The 22997-nt window shown below is 40.6% G+C and overlaps 1 protein-coding gene across 4 annotated transcripts in view; it reads left to right on the top strand.

The window, feature by feature from the left end:
* Positions 1–1396: 1396 nt before the first annotated feature.
* The window catches only part of LOC121875146 (cryptochrome-1-like), a 40144-nt gene continuing 18543 nt past the window's right edge, over positions 1397–22997 (top strand). For 3 of the 4 annotated variants that reach the window (XM_042379567.1, XM_042379594.1, XM_042379585.1), the window contains exons 1-8: positions 6577–7042; positions 8228–8357; positions 8579–8751; positions 10580–10741; positions 14606–14710; positions 15094–15230; positions 17935–18033; positions 22191–22317. In XM_042379567.1, coding sequence (XP_042235501.1) covers positions 6986–7042; positions 8228–8357; positions 8579–8751; positions 10580–10741; positions 14606–14710; positions 15094–15230; positions 17935–18033; positions 22191–22317 — 990 coding nt within the window. In that variant the 5' untranslated portion in view covers positions 6577–6985. Of the gene's footprint in view, positions 1798–6576; positions 7043–8227; positions 8358–8578; positions 8752–10579; positions 10742–14605; positions 14711–15093; positions 15231–17934; positions 18034–22190; positions 22318–22997 lie in introns of those variants that run through there. The other variant, XM_042379577.1, reaches the window with a different exon arrangement.

Here is a 22997-nt window from a genome sequence, read left to right as displayed (position 1 = left end):
CAGCGCACTCTTCAGTAAAGATATCCAACATAGGAGGAGGCTGATTTATTGTACTCATTGGCTATCACCATACCCTGTTCTAATAGAGTAAATGTTAGGAATGTCATCTGAAGGGCATGACATCTCCAAATTCACACATCAAGTTTCACGTGTGTATAGACGATAGGTATTACAGTACATGCAGACCCCACTATTATGTCCACCTGAATTTCCTCATTCATCTCCCATAGTAATCTCTAACGTTATAATAAGATTCTCAGTGTTTTCAAGTCGGGGTAATTCATAATGGTGACAGTGTTATGAAAAAAGAAGACAAGTATGTGTCCGGGTGGATTATGGACATGGTTACTTACCTTATAGCGCCAATGATAGTCATTTTCTCTGTTTCGCCAACACCGTCGCCATCCCAGTGTAAAGTGACGACTGTGTGTGTTGTATCCCTGAGTGACACTACTTTGTCAACAGTGTAATAGTGTTAAAATTCTTACCTTGTTGCCTCGTGTACTGTATAATCCTTAATGGCAGATGTGATGGGGAACCCAGTTGATTCTCTTGAAGCAAAAAATAGTCATACGTACTTAAATATATTATGTCTAGTTATTGTATGTGCATTTGAAGACCATGGGGACTTACCACAATATTAGATATAGAAAGTGTTAACACTTGATAGACTTATTTGTGTTACAAAACTTTTCACAAATATTTGCCGAATTTCATAGGTAGTTTGTACATAGTTGTTAGATTGTGAAAACCTTGGGAATAACGTAGACAAAAACCACACACACACACACACACATACACACTCTTTTTCTTTCTTCTGTAAGTATGTTATTGCGAACCACAGAGAATCATTATGTAACACACTGTTCCCAGGTATTTCTTTCAACTTCTCAAAGTAAGAAGTTATGTTTACAATTGGTGTGTGTCTGTCGCATGGTATTGTTTACCTTCTCGGGGTTTCCGCGTAAAATCCCCAGCTCCTCGGGTGTCGTAACACAGTGGATCGTCGAGCTGGGGACACAGGTGAGTTGTGTACACTCGCTCCCAAAAGTATCATTACGATTTTGTGTAAGACAATATGACAACGAACGAAGGATTTTGGTAACCGTACCGAGACAGCAGGAGTCGTGGTGTTCATTTTTGGAATTCACCTGACCTGTACAAGAGGAATTAGTGTTTCATGGCTCTAAATTCACCCTTTAAAGGTGGTGGTTTAACTTCATGAGGATAATAGCTGAAATGTCATAAATTATCGTCAGGTAAGAGTTATAGCTCAACCTTAAACCATCGCCCTCAAAAGGTTTAAAGTGGATGGACGTCAGTAAGTGTTAGTACGTAACAGGAGGTGAATGCGAGAACAAGGCCTCTTACGGTTTACTGCCTGCTAATGGGAAGTTAGTCTGTGGATTGACTTATGGAGGTTCTATACAGCCCTCTCTCTCCCGTGAACAATGTGCGCAAAAGTTGACAAAATCCTCACGGTGTGCACCTGTGGGTCGACAACTCCAGCTTGGCAGCCGCTTGTAATAGCTCACCCTGGCAGGTTGTCCTCCCACTGGTGCGTCACACAGCCGGGCCCCCAGTCTGCACACTGCTGCTGCTATTGTTACAGCTCCCCCCGACTCTCGTCTCTCTCACTCTGATCTAACCCACCCAAGGTCTAGGTCTAACCCAGACACCACACCGCCACCGTCGACTGTCGGCCACCAGCGGTTCTATCTCCTCCAACTGCGATTTTTTTCCCCTCCACCTGCGGTTCTGTCTCCCTACCTGCTAGTTCTGTCAACGAGGTAGAAGGTAAAGTGTCTGTCACCTATTGAGTTCAGTATAGTAAGTGGGCAATATTTCACGTGCTGTTGTTGTTCAGGTGTTTTCAAGTCAGAAATTAAGATGTGTGTTGATTGTTTTTGTTTAAGAACCCCTAAAAAGTCGGGTTATTTAACTTATTTCCTGGACGTCTCTGTATCCTGGATAGTTTTATTTTGACTAATATTTAGAAATTATCCTTGTACAGTAGGTGAGTGTAAGTGAGAATGAGTGAGAGTGGGTGTAAGTGAGAATGAGTGGGTGAATGGGTAAGTGGGAGTGAGTGATAGTATGTAACTGAGTGTGAGTGAATGTGTGTGGGAGTAAGTGAGAGTGAATGTGTGTGTGGGAGTAAGTGAGTGAATGTGTATGGGAGTATGTGAGAGTGAGAGTGAATGTGTGTGGGAGTAAGTGAGAGTGAATGTGTGTGAGAGTAAATAAGTGATAGTGAATGAGTGTGGGAGTGAGTGAGTGAATATGTGTGAGAGTGAATGTGAGTGAGAGTGAATGTGTGTGGGAGTGAGTGAGAGTGAATGTGTGTGGGAGTGAGTGAAGGTGTGTGTGGAGTGAGTGGATGTGTGGGGAGTGGTGAGTGGATGTGTGTGAGGTGGATGTGAGGTGGTGGTGGTGTGAGGTGGATGTGGTGAGGTGAATGTGTGTGGGGTGGTGAGGTGGATGTGTGTGGGGTGGTGAGGTGGATGTGTGTGGGGAGTGGGTGAGGTGAATGTGTGTGTGTGGGGTGAGTGGAGTGAATGTGTGTGTGATGTGTGTGGGAGTAAGTGAGAGTGAATGTGTGTGGGAGTGAGTGAGTGAATGTGTGTGGGAGTAAGTGAGAGTGAATGTGAGTGAGAGTGAATGTGAGTGAGAGTGAATGTGTGTGGGAGTAAGTGAGAGTGAATGTGTGTGGGAGTGAGTGAGTGAATGTGTGTGGGAGTAAGTGAGAGTGAATGTGTGTGGGAGTAAATGAGAGTGAATGAGTGTGTGAGTGAATAAGTTTGAGAGTGAATGAGTTTGTGAGTGTGAATGAATGAGTTTGTGAGTGTGAGTGAATGAGTTTGTAAGTGAATGTTTGCGAGTGAATGAGTTTGTAAGTGAATGAGTTTGCGAGTGAGTGTGAGTGAATGTGTGTGTAAGTGGATCACGTTACCGAAAGTCATATTACGTTTATCCCTCCGTGGAGCAGAGGCTAAAGTTGTCAACTCTGTTTGTCTGCATATTTGTTACTACAAGTTAAATATTTGTAGAGTTTATTGATCGGTTCGGGCTAAGTTGTGTGTTTGTTTTGATTAGGTTGTCTGGTGATGTTTGTTTTGATCAAGCTGTGTTTTTTAGGTACTATCCTGTGTTTGTTTTAACCAGGCTATGTTGTGTGTTTGTTTTGGTGAGGTTGTCTGTTAGCCCGGTAGGTATTGTCCGCAGTTTGGACCCGGTTGTTATGAATATTTCACAGGTGCTCAAAAGGATGTCAATTGACTTACAGGTTTTCGTAATGACCCCAAGTTAATTACAGCTGCACCACTAATGACTCCAAGTGCTCATGATGATCCCAGGTGAATCACAGGTGCTCATAATGGCACCAGGTGAATCATGGGTGCTCATAATGACACCAGGTGAATCACAGATGCTCATAATGGCACCAGGTGACTCACAGGTGCTCATAATGACACCAGGTGAATCACGGGTGCTCATAATGGCACCAGGTGAATCACAGGTGCTCATAATGGCACCAGGTGAATCACAGGTGCTCATAATGACACCAGGTGAATCATAGGTGCTCATAATGGCACTAGGTGAATCACAGGTGTTTTTTGTGGCACCAACTTACTAATAGACCGATGGACGAGCCTTGTTTCTTATAAGTTATGAACACCTTATATTTACGTAGGGTAATTATAAGAAGCGTCCCTCCGCTTTTGTTGGTTCCCTGTGTTTCAAACGACTTGGTGACTGTGAGGGAGTACTTCTGTTGTGGTGGTGTGTGCGTGTGTTCACTTCATCCTGGTTGAGGAAGGGACACTTATTGATATATTCTTCTTTTTTATGAGTACTGTACACCCGAGTCTGCCACCATATAATAATAATATTTCCTAATGTTGTTATTATCATCCAGTTTTCAACTTACCATGGTCTAGAAACATGTGCAGGGTTTATGACCTCTGTGAGCGGCTCTTTTCTGAGAATGGGGAACGACTTTTAAGCGGTCCGACTAATTACCCAAATGTACCCAAATGTACCCGCAATGAAGTCAAATAATGGTCCTACATGAATAAATCGGACTGCCAACCACTTCTCGATTATTATTTGGTGTCACGAAGTCACAAAAAATTGGTAAACTAAATTTAATCTGAGTTAATAGATCGAGTGCATGTACCTAACCTAACACAACTCAGATTAAATTTAGTTTACCAATTTTTTGTGACTTTGTGACACCAAATACTAGTCGAGAAGTGGTTGGCAGTCCGATTTATTCATGTAGGACCATTATTTGACTTCATTGCGGGTACATTTGGGTACATTTGGGTAATTAGTCGGACCGCTCACATCGCTCTGTTAAGTGTTAAGAACAGGATGTGTTTGTAGAATGCCTGTATCCTTTCTCCTGCACTTCTTGTATGGTTATGATCCTATTATGAATATATTAGACCCTCACCTTGTCTAACCACTCGGCTCCAACACTATTCACCACGAAGTAACTATGGAGGGGTATCGTTGTTCAGTTTCACCATCTTAGGCTTGAGAGCAGGTGGGTTTTTTTTTCTGGGTTGTTTGTGTGGGATACATCTCGGTTGAGTGAAGGTTGTTAGTGCATTTTTATTAGGTTATTCCTCTCCCTCAGAGAGACGATACAGGTCTTGTTTATTGAAATAATGTCTGCAATTCCTGAGCTCGACGACCCCCAACCATTGTCTTACCTACTACCCACGAGGCGACTTCAGACAGTTGGATAAAACCTTTTGGGAGGATTTTGCCTTACATTCGTGGGTCAGTTTATAGTAGAGGACATAAATAGATATCGGGTATTTTTGTGCTTAATGATAATTTCAGACAAAAACAACACGATTTTCTTCCATGACACTTTTGGTGCATTTTACCCATAATCAAGATATCGTGAGTTGAAAATAAAAAACTACTCGAGAAGTTATTATTGCATTTGTTGCTACCAACCGAATCTCGGTAATTTTATCTTTGTAAATAATAATTTTGACACTTCTAAGACACTTTTATGACGTCTCCCTCGCAAACGACCTACAGAACCGAGATATTTAATATGCCGGGTGGCGGAACCTCCCCTTAGAAACTTAGGTAAGGGTACTGTAAGTAGGTTTGGTTGGTGCTGTCAACCACGTATTACTAATTAAGTTATCCTACTCGACCAAACCTACCTAACCTTACCTAACTTCCTAACCTAGGGCTCTGCCCCCTGGACACCCCACAATATTCAATATATCGGTTCTAGGTAATTTGTAAGGGAAACATCATAGAAGAAAATGTCTTAGAATTGTCTAAAGAATTGATTGCAAAAATAAAATCCCGAGATTCGCTTGGTGGTAAAAAATGCAATACTGGAATACCTTCTCCAGTAGTTTTCTGATTTTCAACTCACGATATCTCGGTTACTGGTAAAATGCGAGAAAAGTGTCATTGAAGAAAATCGTATTGTTTTTGTCTGAAATTATCATTAAACACAAAAAATACCCGATATCTATTTATGTCCTCTACTATACATTGACCCATCGTGATTGTGTAGACTGGTACTGTAGGTGGTACTATTACAACGGTAGCTCACTTGCCTCTCATTATTGTGTCCTGGGTTTAAATGGCAGGGTCATATGTGAGAAGGTTGTTATCCAGTGTAACCACACCAAACATTATATTTTCTCAAGGTACTCTGATTTCCACCTATATTAACACTGAACAATAAAGGTCATACATAACAAAGAACGAAACAACTGCTTGATCTCCTAGCAACTAATAAGTGGGGAACTAATAAATAAGTGGTGTAAATGATGAATTAAACAGATATTTCTCTCACTCACTTAGACATACTGTTCACTGTTTGCAGACTATTTCTGAGAACTAATGTCAGCTTACAGGTGTCAACTAACTACTGTTGTATTTGAAAGAATAATCAAGCATCTAACCTGTGAAGAATAATAAGTATAGTGGATGTAGTGAAGGGGCCATAAGGTATGCACTAGGTGCTCAACAGAACATGTTAGGCCTACAGACTCGTTCCTATGGTGACCCCATCCTGCTGTAAAGTATATTGAATTACTAGATCATACAGTATATCCGTGTTTCTTGTATTCTTGGGAAAAACCATCATTGGCATACCGAGCAACCTTTCTACACCGTGCCACTTATCTTGTACCCAATGTACTTATTCAGTCGCGGTCTGACCATGTAAGGGGACAGATATGTGCCCATAGGTGCTCCTGTCCTCCTGATCGCCACACAAAGGCCACCTCAGTCTCTACCTACCACTTCGCCGGCAAGTGTTGCCAGCGATGGGGGGGGCGGGGTCGACGTAAATGCCCCAGAAGAGGCGTCCCCTCTCATGGATACAGAGTGGTTTCATCGTCAGTTGAAGGACGCTATCAAGGCACAGCACGACCCCTACAGGTGGTCGGATGCTCTACCCTTAGTGCTCCTTGGCATTCGCGCATCGCACAAAGAAGACATGGACTGCAGCCCAGCAGATCTCACCCTAGGCGAGCCCCTTCGCCTACCCGGGGACTTCTCACTTACTCCTGACCTTGACCACTTCACTCCTGCTGCCCGTCACAACCTACTGCAAACACTACGACAAGCAGTTTCTGCATTCAAAGCTACTGCCCCACGCCAGCCTTCCCATCGCTCAGAACACACCCCTTCTGCACTACTCAACGGCAAGTATGTCTTCGTCAGGTGCGATGCTCTCCGCAACCCACTTCAACGCCCCTACGACGGACGCTTCCCGGTTTTTGCATGGTCAGCGAAGTTCCCGACGATCATTGGCACTGGCAGACACGACACCGTCAGCATCGCTCGAGTGAAGCCGGCCACCTTACCCAATGGGCCCCCAGCCCAGCATTACCCCCAACAAACCACGTCTGCACCAGTCTGCCCACAGTTCTATGAGCCCTCCTTTCGTTCTCAGGTACCTACTACTCCTGATGAGGATCCTGCATCCGAACCTATGGACCCAGACACCCCTCCCGGCGCCCCTGAGGACTTTGCACCTGCCACGAGAGAAGTACCACATTCCTCGCCTGTTCAACCTTCTCTTATCTACAACCCTCCTTCTCCTTTTGCTTCTCCCACAGATTTCGAGTCACTAGACGGAGTTGTCACCCATAGCGGCCGAGTGGTTCACACCCCCGCTCATTATGTCTCACATGTGGAACACAACCCTGCTGACAACAAGTTTTCTGCAGTGCTCGGAGGTGGGGGAGCATTGTGTGGTGGGATGAAATCCTAGACAAGGTTCTTCAAACTCCAGATCACGAGCAGTAGATATATTCAAAAAGTAGTACAAGACTTGGCGGGATAGCCGACCGGTACAGAAGCGAGCACAAGGGACCCCGGGCCGCAGGCAGGCCGAGGCCGATCTGAGGGAAGTTAACTGGCTAGGCAAGGGGAGTTGCTAGACATTACTAGGACAATAAATGAGGTCTTCTAATTACTCGACTAGCGCGGTACAGACAGTATATCGGGACATAGTAAGTGAACATAGGCATTAGACATAAGCATAGATATCAAACATGCTATAATAATATGTAGTAATACAGACATGTGAATAAATGGTACAATGAATGGTAACAGAGTCCTGCCGTCAGGCGTGTTCACATATCTTGGTATTTACATATCTATACACATTGTAGTGGATACTCTCCCCTACAACTGCCAACTGCGGTTTTGTCGCTGACCTGCCGACCCCGCGGCGAGTTCCTCAGGTTAAGCCAAGCTTTTGGACTGCGCGGTGATTGGCCAGTTACCGCCTTTCACCTCAGCCAATCGGCAGCGCCGCTCACTTCTGGCAGACTTGTACTGTATAAATACCCCCAGCCTCGCCATGAAGAGGATTCTACTCAACGCTCTCAAACAGACAAGACCTCCTCTCAACAAGCTCCTCACCACACAGCAACTCCCTAGCACTGCATTTGTACATATAATATATTTATAGAAAATGCCATAGTGAGTTTAGTTCCCTTCTCACCTCCATCCTTAGTGTGAGATCTCCTACATAGCCTATGTTACAAGCTGTTCTCTTCTACCACCCATTGTTTTTATATTTATTTTTTTGCATTTTAAATATACCGGTAGTGTTGTTTTTATTTGCATCATTTGTTATCGTAAAATTCACACATTATTGTTGTTTAACATAGAACATCGCATTTCAAAGGTTTATAGCAAGTTAATTTGTATAACTCAATTTCAGAAGATGATTAAGGCATCCGTCCACTGGTTCAGGCATGGGCTGCGTCTCCATGACAACCCTGCCCTACTGGAATCAATAAAGGACACGGAGAAGTTCTATGCTGTCTTCATCCATGATGGACACACAGCAGGTAGAATGGACTTATGCATATTATTTTTCCCCAACAGTGTTTACTTAATAAAAATTTTGTGTGAATGGATCAATTCTATACACCCTGCAGAGGACCCTTGTTTTTATTTATATAGTACGTACAAATATATTTGTTTATTATTTTTTTACATAAATTTGTTCATAGTGCAGTAAATTATGATTATTCTCATGATACAAATATTCTGTATTTCTTTTGGATAGGTACAAATATAACTGGGTACAATCGACTGAACTTCTTAACTGAAACCTTGAATAGCTTAGATGAACAGTTGCGTGAAGTTGGGTCACAACTGTTTGTGTTCAAGGGAAACCCGACAGAAATATTCAGGATTCTACACAAAGAAGCTGGGATCACCCGCATCACATGTGAACAGGTAATTCATCCAATTTACATACATTGTATGAAATGTCTGTGTTACAAATCATTGTTCCAGTGGTTCCCTGCAAGTGTGTAAGTTATGGTATGAAATAAGGTTCTTAGGTTTGGGATTTTGAGTACCTCAAAAATATGGATAATCTCACCCACAGTATGAGTTTTTAAAATGACGCACATTCTCAGGTATATAATTTTAAAGGTTAGTAAACATTCACACACTGTATAAGATATCAAAAATGAAACTTTTGAAAGTACACCATAGAAATGTACTATGACAATCACCCACAGATGTAACATCTGTGCAAACCACTTGTTTAGGTCCAAGTGATGGAATATGGGGGGGTAGGGGGCAACTACTTATTCACTACAATACAGTACATCCACTACAGTGATCCCTCGGTTAACGAGCGCCTCGGTTAACGAGATTTCGGTTAACGATTTACCTTCCATAAGATTCCTAACTTCGGTTAACGAGCAATCCCTCGATTAACGAGTTTTTTACGAGCCGACTTCAACATGTTTTCGCTTGCATTTGGCGGTCCACCAGCTGTAGTATTAGTCCACCAATACAGTAATCAGTTTTAGGGCTTAAATTCCTTACTATTTTAGTAAATATCAAGAAGTTTATACTATTTAATAATTTTAAAAGTTTAATATTAACTTTTTTAGTCATTTTAACAATTATTGAACATAATTGAAGGTAAAGAAACTAGTTTCTGGCGTGCCATCCAGCCTGTTAACACACCAGACAGGCGTTAGTCTCTCTCTGTTTTCAGTGGAGGTAACATCTTGCTTGAGACTCTCTTCAACTAAATGCTTTTTTTCTGTGTTTCCAAGCAAATTATTGGTCATTTTGAAATTTATTTTACATATTGACAATATATAATGCAGTGCAGTGTTGATTTAAAGAAAATAATCTTGAATTACACCAAGAGAACTAAAATTTTATGGGTGAAATGGTGCCATGGGGTGATTTCTCTTCCACCCCAATGCCTTCTCTTCTCCCTTCTCCTCCACCCCCATTCTAATTCCCATCATCATCATCATCCAGGAGCCTTCTACATACACACCTCAAAGTAAGTGTACTTTTCTACCTTTTTTGTTGAATTTAGGCAATTTTCGGTAAGCTGGAACCAATTACCCAAAAACCCATTGAAACAATGGTTTCGGTAAACGAGTTTTTCGATTAACGAGCAACCTGCTGGAACGGATTGTGCTCGTTAACCGAGGGACCACTGTACAGTATTGTCCTTTTTTTCTACTTCTAAAGTACATTGTGACAAGATGTAGTACCTTTGCTAACCTTGATTGTATGACATATTTGCAAACAAACTGAAAATTATTTAATTTTTTCCACTATGTGCCTGCAGAAATTACTCAGACATCCGCAGAACCCTTGTACATTATTTATTTAAGAAGAGGATACAGTACTGTACTGATTAATTTTCAAAACAAGAATCTTTAACTATCGAGTTACAAATTTGTGAGGGTGTTGGTGGTACAGCATTAGTTTTCTTGCCTCTCACTATAGTACTGCATCCCAGTTTCCATCACTGAGTGTGATGTGAGAAGTGTTATCCAGTGTGATCCGACCAAATGCTTTGTTATTCTTATAATGTTTGCCTGAATTCAACATAGCCCTTATATCTCTGTTAGATTCAGCTGTGCAGATTGTGTAGGCCAAATTGTTTTAAGTCAAACAGCATAAAAATGCATACTCTTGAAGTCATTAAAACAATGTCATGGGAATGTATTTTCTGTAGGTAAGTATATTCCCTCTTTTCATAATATACCTTTAAGTCAATAACTTGTAAACATATTTTCAGGACTGTGAAGCAATATGGAATAAACGTGATGGCGATGTAAGAAATTTGTGTCAGGAACTTGGAATGGATTTTGTCGAAAGGATCTCACATACGCTATGGGACCCCTTCAAGATAATTGAGAACAATGGTGGCCAGCCTCCTCTTACCTATGAGATGTTCTTGGTATGTCTCCAAGTGCTTTCCTTTGGTGTCCAGTTTAATTATCTGTGCATATTCCATAATTGCCTAAGCATTTTACACATCCTTTGGTGTTGTATTAGGCAAAGTTGGTGTTTAGATATAAAAACCCAGTTTGACCACATGCTTGTCAGAAAATGAAAGAGGAAGCTTGATAAACTGTTGTAATTACTGTACTAAACTTATTATTGTACTGGTTAATGGGGCTGACAAGGTGTGTGGCTGGATAAAGGACCCGGATAGGCAGGCATTAATCCTCTTGCGCATCATGACGCAAATCACGTCAAATCATTGGGTAGCACTATTTGCATCAGTGACACGATCTTGACATTAAACTTAAAAAATTCACCAAAAAATAGTTTTCAAGTTACTGTACTGTAATTGTGTCATAGACAAATGCTTGATCTAGCAAGTGAAGCTTCCAGAAAGTACTAAAATACTGATGGAGTTCCACTATCCATCACTTACCTCCCATCAGCTGTGCTGGTAGGTCACATTTGTCTCTTTATTTCCTCTCCCACCCTCCCCACAATTAGTCGTATCAAAATCCCAAAGCCACCGTTGGAAAGCTCATACACTGCTACTTCTGTAACTGTATAATACCTTGGTAAGTTTGTGAGAAAATATTGCTAATGCTACTGGGAACACACATAAATTTTTTCATTATTCGGAGCAAAAAAAAATAGTCTTATTTCCGTCTTTTTTTTTTCCTGCTTATATTGAAGCCAAATCAATAATGAAGCCAGCGATATGTAAATCGTGTAAAAAGAAAAAATTTCTTTGAGATATATTGGCCGCAGAACAAAGATGACCAGACCTCACGTGAGGTCACAGAAACTTAAAAACTTATTGCGTGCACAAATGGGTTAACATGGTGGTGGAATAATGAAATGGATAGAGTGATGAAGTAGAAAAGAAGATTGTATAAGGCCTTGAAGATGGGTGGTGGTAACAAGAAGAGTGTTTGGTTGCTAAGTGCTGGCCAGGAGAGGTTTACAAGGCTAAGAATCGTGATCCTGTGTGAGTAAGCTGATTAGTATACATGCTAGCGGCAAGGATTACAGAATGGCACAGCAAAAAGGGGGTGTAGTTGGTGAGCAGTGCATAAGAAATGACCATGGTAATGTGGTTGTAGATAATGAGGAAATAAAGGATGCTTGAAGAAAGTACTACAATCATCTATTGAAGGAGGAATTTTAATGGGATGGGGAGCCTGAAAGCGGCAGAACTGGTATAGGGACCATGCTCAAGGATTGAAAAAGTGAATGAAAAAAGCTGTATTGACAAAATATAGAATGAAAAGGCTGCTGGTAGTTCATGAATACATGCAGTAGTTGCAAAATTGTTGAAAGCATCAGATGAAGCTAGGGTGATAATGGTAACCAAATTTATTATAGGAATGCTTTACCTCGCTATTTGTCAATTATAGAAAAGTGCAACTTAAGTGAAACATCATACAGTACTGTATACTGAACACTAGTTTACCATAGACCTAGTGGTACATTTGTGGAAATGCGTTCCTACACCCCCTGTGGTAACCTGTGGCTGCAAACAGCCAACAATATATGACCAGTATTTTCTCAATTTAACAAGAAAATTTCATCCACCCCTTTCCATTAAATCAAAATTTCCGTTAAATCGAATATCCATTATATTCCCTCAATTTAGCGAACTAGTTCACTAAATTGAGCGTGATTCCATTAAATTTCATGCCAAAAATTTTCTTACCAAAATATTAATTAAATACTACCTATATTATATTATTACAATTTAAGTTTAAATAAGTATTTAGGTATTAATACTGTATACTGTGTATGTCAACAAAATATCATTTACCCAATATGGTTGAAGAGACAGGTGTATAGAGGCTGGCTGGGGTTAGGGATTCGAGACTGAGAACTGCACCTCGGCGAGGCAAGATCTTCTCTGCTCCCGAGGTACTAATGTGAACCTGACGATGAGGCTAACCTGTGACCAGGGGAAGGTTGAAAGACTGTATCCAGTCACATGCCCTTCGCGCAAGCAACTAAACCTCCTTGTCCTAAGGAAGTTTTTTGACTCCGTAGAAATCAGGGGGGTGACAAGGGTCGTCCGCAGACCAGTGAGTGGTGGCCTTATCGTCACCTTCGCGGAATGGGGACAGGCCCAGCAAATAGCCAACATAACAGAAATTAACGGGATCAAGATACTAGTGGAAGCTCGCACAGAGGATAACTTGGTGTTGGGAGTCATCTCCCACGCCGAGATCGAACACCTTGAAAAAGAAGAGCTGGCCGAGCTGATTGGAGATCAGCTCTCAATAGTACGGAAGCTGACCAGCGTAACTGCACTGGTTGGTTACCCAAAGAATCTACCAAGCACCGTATTGCTGGGATGGGAGACCATCCCAGTAAGACCATATGAAAGAAGATCAACAAGGTGTTACAAATGCCAGAGGTATGGCCATCTGGCAGGGAAGTGTCGAGCTTGGGAAGTCTGTTGCAGTTGCGGGACACCCGGGCACCAGCACACCAACTACTCGGCGGCCGCCAAGAAATGCGCAGCTTGTGGTGGCCCTCACTCCTTCTCCGTCTTGGAGTGTCCCAAGTGGAGGGAGGAGTGTAGGGTGGCTAAGCTGGGAAGCAAGAAAAAACTTGAGCTACAAGGAGTCTCTCCTTGTAGTGAAGATCGAAGAAAAGAAGAATCAAGACCACCAAGAACACCACAGAAAAGAAGCCAGAATTAAAAAAGATCGTAACATTAATAATCAGTGTTTTTAAATTTTTACGAGAATATACCAGAATAAGACGAAGAAGAAGAATGGAAATTGAAAAGCAAATGGAACAAAAGGAAGAAGTCCCCAAAAAATAACTCGGGTAGGGAAAAAACCAGATTCGGCCGAAATATCCTAAAGGCGAAGTGGCCTGTAATCCCCAAAACAAGGTTAAGTTAGGGATTGGTGAAGCTATTCATACAAAACGGCAGGATTACCTGCTTCTTCATCTAAGGATGGGCGTTTAACCCATTGTTATTCACTAGAATATCCACTGTCATAGTATCTGTCTACTGTGGCAATAGCACCTGGCAGCATCGCAGTGCCAAAGCCAGCCCTTTTCTATATATCCACGGCATTGATTTTAATAGTTTATCAGTTCTCTTAGTCTGCAATGCCTCATGTAATTACAGTACGTGCATAAAGATATTCTTGTGTCTTTGAAGCTGTGTGTTTTAGTGGTTCAGCAGTCATGAATTAAGCCATGCTATGCTCAAACATGGCAATATTTCCCATTATGTGATTTGTCATCTCTTTCTTTTTTCTTTTTTTAACATTACAGTTGGCACAGGCAAAACCACTTCCATGAAGCCAACACACATTAACAAGTTTTTCCAGTCCACATACATATGAATGGAACCAGCTAAATAAGGATGTAAATGCACATAAATACACTGGCATGCATGCAAATACAGCCGCTCCTCGACTTACTACCTACTCGACTTACGACCACCCGGACATACGACCGCCCCAGTCGTACCAAATTTTTTTCAAATTACATATTTTCGAGTCCCGACGTTAGTGGATTGCGCTGTGTACTGACAAAATTTTCGTTTGTATCGGTAATTCCCTTTAAAATGGCTAGCAAGCTTAAAAGTGAGAGTATTGTGGTGCTGAGAAGAAAAAGAGACACCCATTTCAGATTTTCTATGTACAGGGGGGTATTATTTTCGCATTTTTTATTTACAACCAATTCGACTTACGAGCTGGATTTGGGTCCCTAACCCCGTTGTAAGTCGAGGAGTGGCTATAGAACATTACACAGATGTGCTCTCACCCACACATAGTCTTTTTAACAATATATTTTTTTTTTCCAGCAAGTTGCACAGACTCTAGGTCTTCCTCCTCGGCCATGCCCAGATCCTGATTGGAGCAATGTATTGTTTGGAGAAATTTCTGATGAACTTGCAGCCAAACTAAAGGTGAGCACAGTACACTATGTGATTTATCTTACTGTAAGTGTCTTGACTGTTACATAAAAAAAAAATTAACTGCATTTTTCTATACGAGGCATGAATTGTTTGCTGTTAATCAATTTCGTTTCTCACTTATGGTTATAAATAATGTACCCAAGTAGTTTGGGTTTTGTAGTACAGTATAAGAACGTGAACAAAGAATGTCTCACAGTATTTTTTTAACTTTTCTATGAAAATATTCATTAAAACTTAAGATATTATTAACCATCACTGCCAATATGAAGTCAAGGCCATAGATTGTAACTTGAATACCATATGCTGACTGTTTCATATATTGTATTACACCTTTAGTATTCATCTTTCTGATAAACTTTGTTTATACCCTTCAGTTATGTCCTCATGTTCCCAAACCAGAAGAGCTCGGATGCACTAAAAAAAATGGAGAATGTCCAGTATATGTGGGAGGAGAGCATCCTGCTTTATTACATCTCGCGGACCGCCTCAGGGTGGAAGAAGAAGCATTTCAGTAATTCATTTATACATTTTTAAATATATTACCAGAAGCAGAAGGTTTGGCAAACATTATTTATTGATATATTGTTTTAAGATTACCTGTAAAAGTCCAAAAATCCGGATGCCAGAAATCCGGACCACCCGAGAATCCAGACTTTTCGAAAACTCAATATTTTTATTTTTTTTTAGCTGGCTTTTGTGTGTATGTGCACATGCGTGAGCGCCACAGCTGCACAGCGACAACAAGCGACCACGCGCGGTCGCCACTTTAAAACGAGCAATCAAACTGTGACAACGTACAGTATGTAATTTTGAGTCCTACTCTTTCCATTTACAGAGTACTGTACAAGCCCATAATAATGGCTCCTATAGTAGATAAACTTCGGTGTGTGAAGAGAAAGAAGAACACGTTGAAATTGAGTGACAAACTTGAAATAATTAAGAAACTAGAACGTGGCGTGAGAAGTACTGTTCTAATGGAAACATACGACATTGGAAAGTCTACAATTTATAATATAAAAAAGGCAAAGAATAAAATTCTAGAATTCACAGCTTTTTCTTTAAAATTGCTCGTTTTGATAAATGAAGCATGCTATATTTGCTAATGAATAAATTATCAAAATGTACCTGTTCATCTCTTCTTTATTCTTCCTTAAATTTGAATTTTAAAAGTACTGCCTGAGAATCCGGAAAATCCGAAAATCCGGACCGACCTAATCCCCAAGCAGTCCGGATTTTTGGACTTCTACTGTACTATAAATTGACGTTGATTGCAATTTTTGTATGAACAGAATTTAGGACCATATGGGTAACAAGGATTATTGCCTAAAATGAATCAACACAGTGGATGATTACAACAAACTTGAGATAAATTTTAAGGTTAATTGATTAATGATGAGACCCTCCATACAGTGTTACCAGTGGTAGCATCAGATGAATACTGTAGATAATACAGTTTTTCAATAATTATTTTTCATTACTGTTCATTGCTTTCCACCTGAAGTGTACATTGGAACATTACAGGGTAAAGAAAATGATAGATGCTGGAAAAGACAGAAGGAAGCTATGAAGAGAAACAAAAATGTCAGAGACTGAGAGTACAGTATGGTATAACAGCTACTGGAAGGACAGTGCAGAGTTTCAGAAAAATGTCAGGTGGTTTAGTGATGTTGCATATGCATGTAACTGATGACAGCAACCATTAATACTTGGAGACCAGGCACCTTACATCATTCTCCTTTAATCATGCATCCATTTGCAACTTGTCAGTACACAGCGCGATCACTAACGTCGGGACTCGAAAATACGTAATTTGAAGAAAAAATTGTACGACTGCAGCGGTCGTATGTCCGGGTGGTCGTAAGTCGAGTAGGTTGTAAGTCGAGGAGTACCTGTATGGGAATAACATATACAGTCAGTGTCCCCACAATGTACATTCACAGATACGTACATTTTATTATGGTACCGTATGTCCACTGCACACATGCTGAACTTGAATACAGTATCTTTTGTTTTGGTAGTTTCGCTTTGGTCACGGTTGATGGTGTTTACAGTATACCTCTGTATTTTGGATTGTGACTGAATATTTCTTTGTACTTAACTGTACTATGAGTAAACAGAAAAATGATAGTAAAAAAAAATGCTACTAGATCATGTGGTATTAAGAAGAAAAGGCACACTATTACTTTTGATAAAAAAATTCAAATACAATACTGTAATCCCCTTCAATATCCTCAAGCATTAATTCCTCCTCTTGTCTGCAACTACTCCTTAAGTCCATTATGTAATTATATATGGTAATTTAAGGTAAGAATCTTAGAAATTTTCAGAATAGCATAATATTCTTAGAGCTGGCAAAAATCCTTTGAGAAAAAATTTGCACGTGTTTTTGGTACCGCCCGTGGGTTCCATAGTATGGCATTGGTGACTACAACTCATTCTTTTCTTTGTATGCATATACCATGTGCCATTTGTTTCATTTTGTGTGCATCCTTTCATGATTCACTGGAATGTGAATAAGATTTAAAAAATAATAATAAATATTTTGAGATGGCAGCAATCTAGGTTAGAAATCGGTTGAAGTTAGGGGAGTTGCAGATACTGCCCAGGAGTTGGGAAAGTTCTGAGATGTGTCTCAATTAATAATTTGGGTTTGTATGGGAAATTAATATGTGGTTAATGTACATATGTTACTTACTTTACAGGTTTTCAGGAATCTATCTTGTATGTTAAGGGGATGTTGACTGTATTTAGTTCTTGCATTATGGAAGTTCTAGAAATACTGGTCATTATTTAATAATAACTTTGCCTTGCTTCTGAATATACTCGGTAGTAAAGGGGTATTTCATAAATGTATTTAAACTTTACACGATCCTTTGCCTCTTTTTGTAACAGAAGATATATTTAAATTTTGATTGTGTCATTTTCTTAAACAGTTTATAGGTACGTAGCTCTTAGCATATACAGTATATTTTATAGGTGCATCATTTCATTCACCATAAAGTAAGTTTACTATAATAGGAAATTTTGTTGGAATAACCACTTACAGTACTTGAAAGACAATTACCAGTACTCTATCTAAAATGTATCCAAGAAAAAAAAGTCAAGCCAAACTACAGTAATTACAAAAAAATTTGCTTTCAAAAAAATTTCATTTCAGTTTCTGTAGAAAGGTTTATATGACAAAATAAATTCAGAGTTTGTTATTCACTCTGCAGAGATGGTTACATCTTGCCCAATCAGGTGAATCCAGATCTTCTTGGTCCACCAATGAGTATGTCTGCAGCTTTGAGGTTTGGCTGCCTCTCTGTCAGAAAGTAAGTGCCCCTTTTCCAGTGGTTTTAATAGCAATATATCCTTATACTGTACATTAAAACATCTCCAGTCCAGACTAATTCAGCCTGTTGTTGGTCCAGATATGTGAAGAGTCTGGGTTGGAGCAACATTACTTGAAGTCAAAGCTATTTTGTCTTGAAAACATAGGAGTACTTTAATTACAAATATCAGATACAGGTATCCCTTGATATATGAATGGGTAATGTTTGAAAACATTCAATATACTGTATATAGTGAATAGGAGAACAAGCATATATTTATTTATATATTTACAGGTGTATTAATTTTATTCATTTTATTTTTATTTTTGTTTATTTTTTCCAGATTCTGTATTTAGGATTGTGTGCATGTAAATGAATAAAAAAAAATATGAAGGAAGTTTTGTTTATATACTCGAAATTACGAGTTGAAAAATAACCATAACATGCTGAGGTAGGAAGAGTACTAGGGGGATGTAGCTGCCCCAGCTGACTCCTGGGGTATGCAGTTTTAATTTTTGGTGGGGCCCAAATTTGCATAAGCGGGAGAAGCATCCATAACCCGAAAAAGAAGTGGTAATTTAGGAAATTCATGTAAGTGAATTTTCGTATCTCGGATGTTCGTATAGCGAAGCATACCTGTACAGTGACCCCTCGGTTAACGAACTCAATCCGTTCCAGAAGGTCGTTCGTTAACCGAAAAGTTCGTTAACCGAAACCATTGTTTCAATGGGTTTTTGGGTAATTGGTTCTAGCTCACCGAAAATTTCCTAAATTCAACAAAAATGGTAGAAAAGTTCACTTACTTTGAGGTGTGTATGTAGAAGGCTCCTGGATGATGATGATGATGATGGGATTTAGAATGGGGGGAGGAGAAGGAAGAAGAGAAGGCATTGGGGTGGAAGAGAAGTCACCCCATGGTGCCATTTCACCCATAAAATTTTAGCTCTCTTGGTGTAATTCAAGATTATTTTCTTTAAATCAACACTGCACTGCATTATATATTGTCAATATGTAAAATAAATTTCAAAATGACCAATAATTTGCTTGGAAACACAGAAAAAAAGCATTTAGTTGAAGAAAGTCTCAAGCAAGATGTTACCTCCAGTGAAAACAGAGACACACTAACGCCTGTTTGCTGCATTAAGAGGCTGGATGCCGCGCATTAAACTAGTCACTTTACCTTCAATTATGTTCAATAAATGTTAAAATGACTAAAAAATTGAATATTAAACTTTTAAAATTATTGAATAGTATAAACTTCTTGATATTTACTAAAATAGTAAGGAATTTAAGACCTAGAACCGATTAATGTATTGGCGGACTGATACTAAAGCTGGTTGCCTGGTCAGTGCAAGCGAAAACATGTTGAGGTCGGTTCGTAAGAAATTCGTTAACCGAATTTTTGTTCGTTAACCGAATTGAAGATCCTTATGGAAGGCAGTTCGTTAACCGAAATTTCGTTAACCGAGGCGTTCGTTAAATGAGGGGTCACTGTACTACTAAAGATTGGCAACAGCCATATTGGCCAAGAAAAGCTGATCCATAAGGAAAACTAAACAATACATTATTCATTTTGCTTGTTCCCTTTTTTCACTCTCATAAACTCTCTTCTAGTGATATTGTATTTATTTCTGTCTCTGTCACTCTATTGTTCAAGTTCTATTTGGTTACTGACGGCTCAATGAAACACAGTTTTCACAGATACAGTTTACTGGGAGAGGTCTGTACAGTGGTGCAGCAGGAAACAATCTGTCTCGCAGGGTAATACACATGATTACGAAACCTCGTGCTATGTCACCTAACTACTCAGACATCCAACTTCATTCACACCGCCAGGTGACAGCACTCATGCACACATCAATCACGCCACTAGAGGACAGCACTCGTGCACATGCTCATTCACGTCACACAGTGGTTCACTCGCTCGGCTCGTTCGTATTACATAAACACCACATACCTCCCCCAAGACACTGGGGACAACTTGAGGATCCACTATGTCTGGATTCATCTTTTCATCTCATTGCCTCAAGTCTGAGAATCCCATTGCATCTCCAGTCGCTGTGGCGGTCACTTTGGCATGGCGGGAGCTGCAGGCTAGGATGCTCCTCTGAACCTACGCATAGCGGTGAGCGCTGTGAGAGGACTCTGGATGCTGCCCGGTTCCGGTGGAGCCCTCGCCTCGGCCACTACCCATTTTGACAAGGTAATCCCGACGAAATACTGTACCCACAACAACACCTACGCGGTCCCTTCGACTGCTCTCGTGGCCCTGCACGTCAACGTAGGCTCTAAGATGCAGTTGGGGGAGCTGTCACGCTGTGGAGTCGTGTCGTGATTTTGCCTTTCTTCAGAGGTGCTCAGCCCTGGAGTCACGTTCATCAGTTGCGCCTTGCCACTCTTGAGCAAACGAGCGATGGTGTGCAGGTACTGCCAACTTCATGGGGTGACCAAACAGTACTTGTGCTGGTGACCTCCCTGCAGCACGAGGTGTTTTTCTCAGCTCCAATAGCCCACAGGCAAATTCATCCTCGTCTAGGTTTCCCTTCCGTGTTGTCGACATTATGAGCTTCTTCACCGTCTTGACTGCAGCTTCTGCATGTCCGTTGGCCTGACGGTTGTACGGTGAAGTCACCCGGTGCTCCACCCCCCACCGAGCCAGGAAGTGGCGTAATGCAGACGACGTGAACTGGGGATCTTCATCAGGACGACGGGCACGCCCGTGTCTGCGAAGACAGACCGCAGGACACTGACAAGATGAGCCACTGACGCTGTCCGTGGACACGATGACACATATGGCCACCCAGACATACGGTCGACATACACCAGATAGGTACGGCCAGCCACATGAAAGTAATCAGCAGAAACTCACTCGAACACTCTACTTGGTGGGTCGTCATCCTGCCATAAGGGCTCGTTCTGCAGTTTAGGGTGGAGGGGACGGCATCGTGAACAACTAGAAATGACATTCTCGATGTCCTGGTCGATCCCTGGCCAATAGGTAGTCTGTCGAGCCCGATGTTTGGTGCGTTCCACCCCGTGATGACCGTCGTGTAGGTGTGACAGAGTCTCCCGTCGAAGGCTGCAGGGATTAAGCAGCCGTGGCCTGTACACAATGAGGTCGTGTTCCAGGGCCAGTTGGCTACGGACGGCCCAGTACGGCCGTAAGAGTAGTTCCAACTTTTTCTCAGCTAAAATGGCATTTAATTTTCCCTCCCATTGTTTAGATGACCCTATTGTATTATATAATTTGACTCATCATGTACAATACAGTATAGAGATGTTTTCTCGTTTACTTAGAGTGTTCAAATGTTTTGCTAGTGTGATACTGATTGTTCTACCCGGTTAACACTCTTGACTTCCCTACACAGTCCTTGGAAACTTATTGATACAGTATAGATTTGAACTAAATGTGTTATTGTGAGTGAGGGTTCTGTTAACATGATACTGTACATGCCCCTCCTCCCCCTTATTATAGCAAGACTGAGGACCTATTATAGTTAGGCTGAGAACTGTACTGTATACTACAGTACATTTATTTTACTTTGTATGTGTATTATTGCCTTATAATCATAATGTATACCAAAAATTTTCATTGAAACACCATGTTTTGTAGCATTTTGTGGCACTAAAGACATTATGGGGATTTGAGCAGCTGATCCAGAACCTTCAGTGTACAGCTGCTCCCCGACTTACGACGGGGTTAGGGACCCAAATCCAGGTCGTAAATCGAAATGGTTGTAAGTCGAAAATGCTTAAATAATACATAGAAAATCTAAAATGGGTGTCTCTTTTTCTTCTCAGCACCACAAAACTCTCACTTTTAAGCTTGCCAGCCATTTTAAAATTAATTACAAACGAAAATTTTGTCAGTACACCGCAATTACTGACGTTGGGACTCGAAAATATGTAATTTGACAAAATTTTGGTACGACTGAGGCGGTCGTGTGTCCGGGTGGTCGTAAGTCGAGTAGGTTGTAAGTCGGGGAGGAGCTGTATTCTAGTTAGAGGCAAAATCTGTACTGGGGATATTCAAATTTTAGTTTATTCAAATTTCATTTCTTCCTGACACTAGCATATTTTATTTTTCTGATTCTTTACCAGTATTAAACCTTACCTTCAGCACTGAAAGCAGATAGAATAACATATTTTCCCTGCAGATTTTACTGGGACATACAAGATGTATATGTCAAAATGTATGAAGGAGAGTCTCCTCCATCTCACTCCCTCACAGCACAGCTCATCTGGAGAGAGTATTTTTACTGCATGTCTGCTAATAATCCCAAGGTAAATTTAATACAAGGATTGTTCTGTTTATCTAGTAGTACTCTTTTTCAGTTTATATGGGATGGGACTTTGATATTAAAGCTGCATAAAAGGATTAAACAAAAATGGATGAATAGAATGTAGCTAGAGATGTGCATCATTACTATTATGCCTTTTAGTTTGACTTGACTTCAGAACACAATATATTGTGATGCTATTTACACTGTCTATAGAGTTGGTATTAGTTATATACCGTAGTCTGATGTTCATGTAGCCAGTGCCAGCTTTATCTATAGTCTAAGATCTATAAGAACACAAGAATGGAGGAAACTACAGCGGGCCTAATGGCCCATACTGGGCATCTTAACCTCTTAATACTTGAAAACAAGTGACTGTGCTCAATGCTAACTTGAAGAGGGGTTTTATATGGTCATCAATGCAAGGGTCAAGCCAACGACATTTCCTAGCACAAGTGTACACTTATATCAGGAACTGTTGCTAGGTTGATCCTGTGTGATTAACTGTACTTGATTCCTCCATCATGATAGGTGAGGGTGCTTAGAATTAAATGACCGATCTTTAAAGTCTGTGTGAAAAAACTTATTGAAGAAGAATTCACAATAGAAGCACACTGATATTATCATTTTATACAAATACAGTAGTATACTTAAAGTTAATACATGTTTTAAAAGGAAATTTAT

The sequence above is a fragment of the Homarus americanus genome, unplaced genomic scaffold, assembly GCF_018991925.1.
Source record: "Homarus americanus isolate GMGI-L3 unplaced genomic scaffold, GMGI_Hamer_2.0 scaffold43456, whole genome shotgun sequence".
In the NCBI taxonomy this organism is placed as follows: domain Eukaryota; kingdom Metazoa; phylum Arthropoda; class Malacostraca; order Decapoda; family Nephropidae; genus Homarus; species Homarus americanus.
Note: the sequence above shows the minus strand (reverse complement) of the source record. Positions and strands in the feature narration are given on the sequence as shown.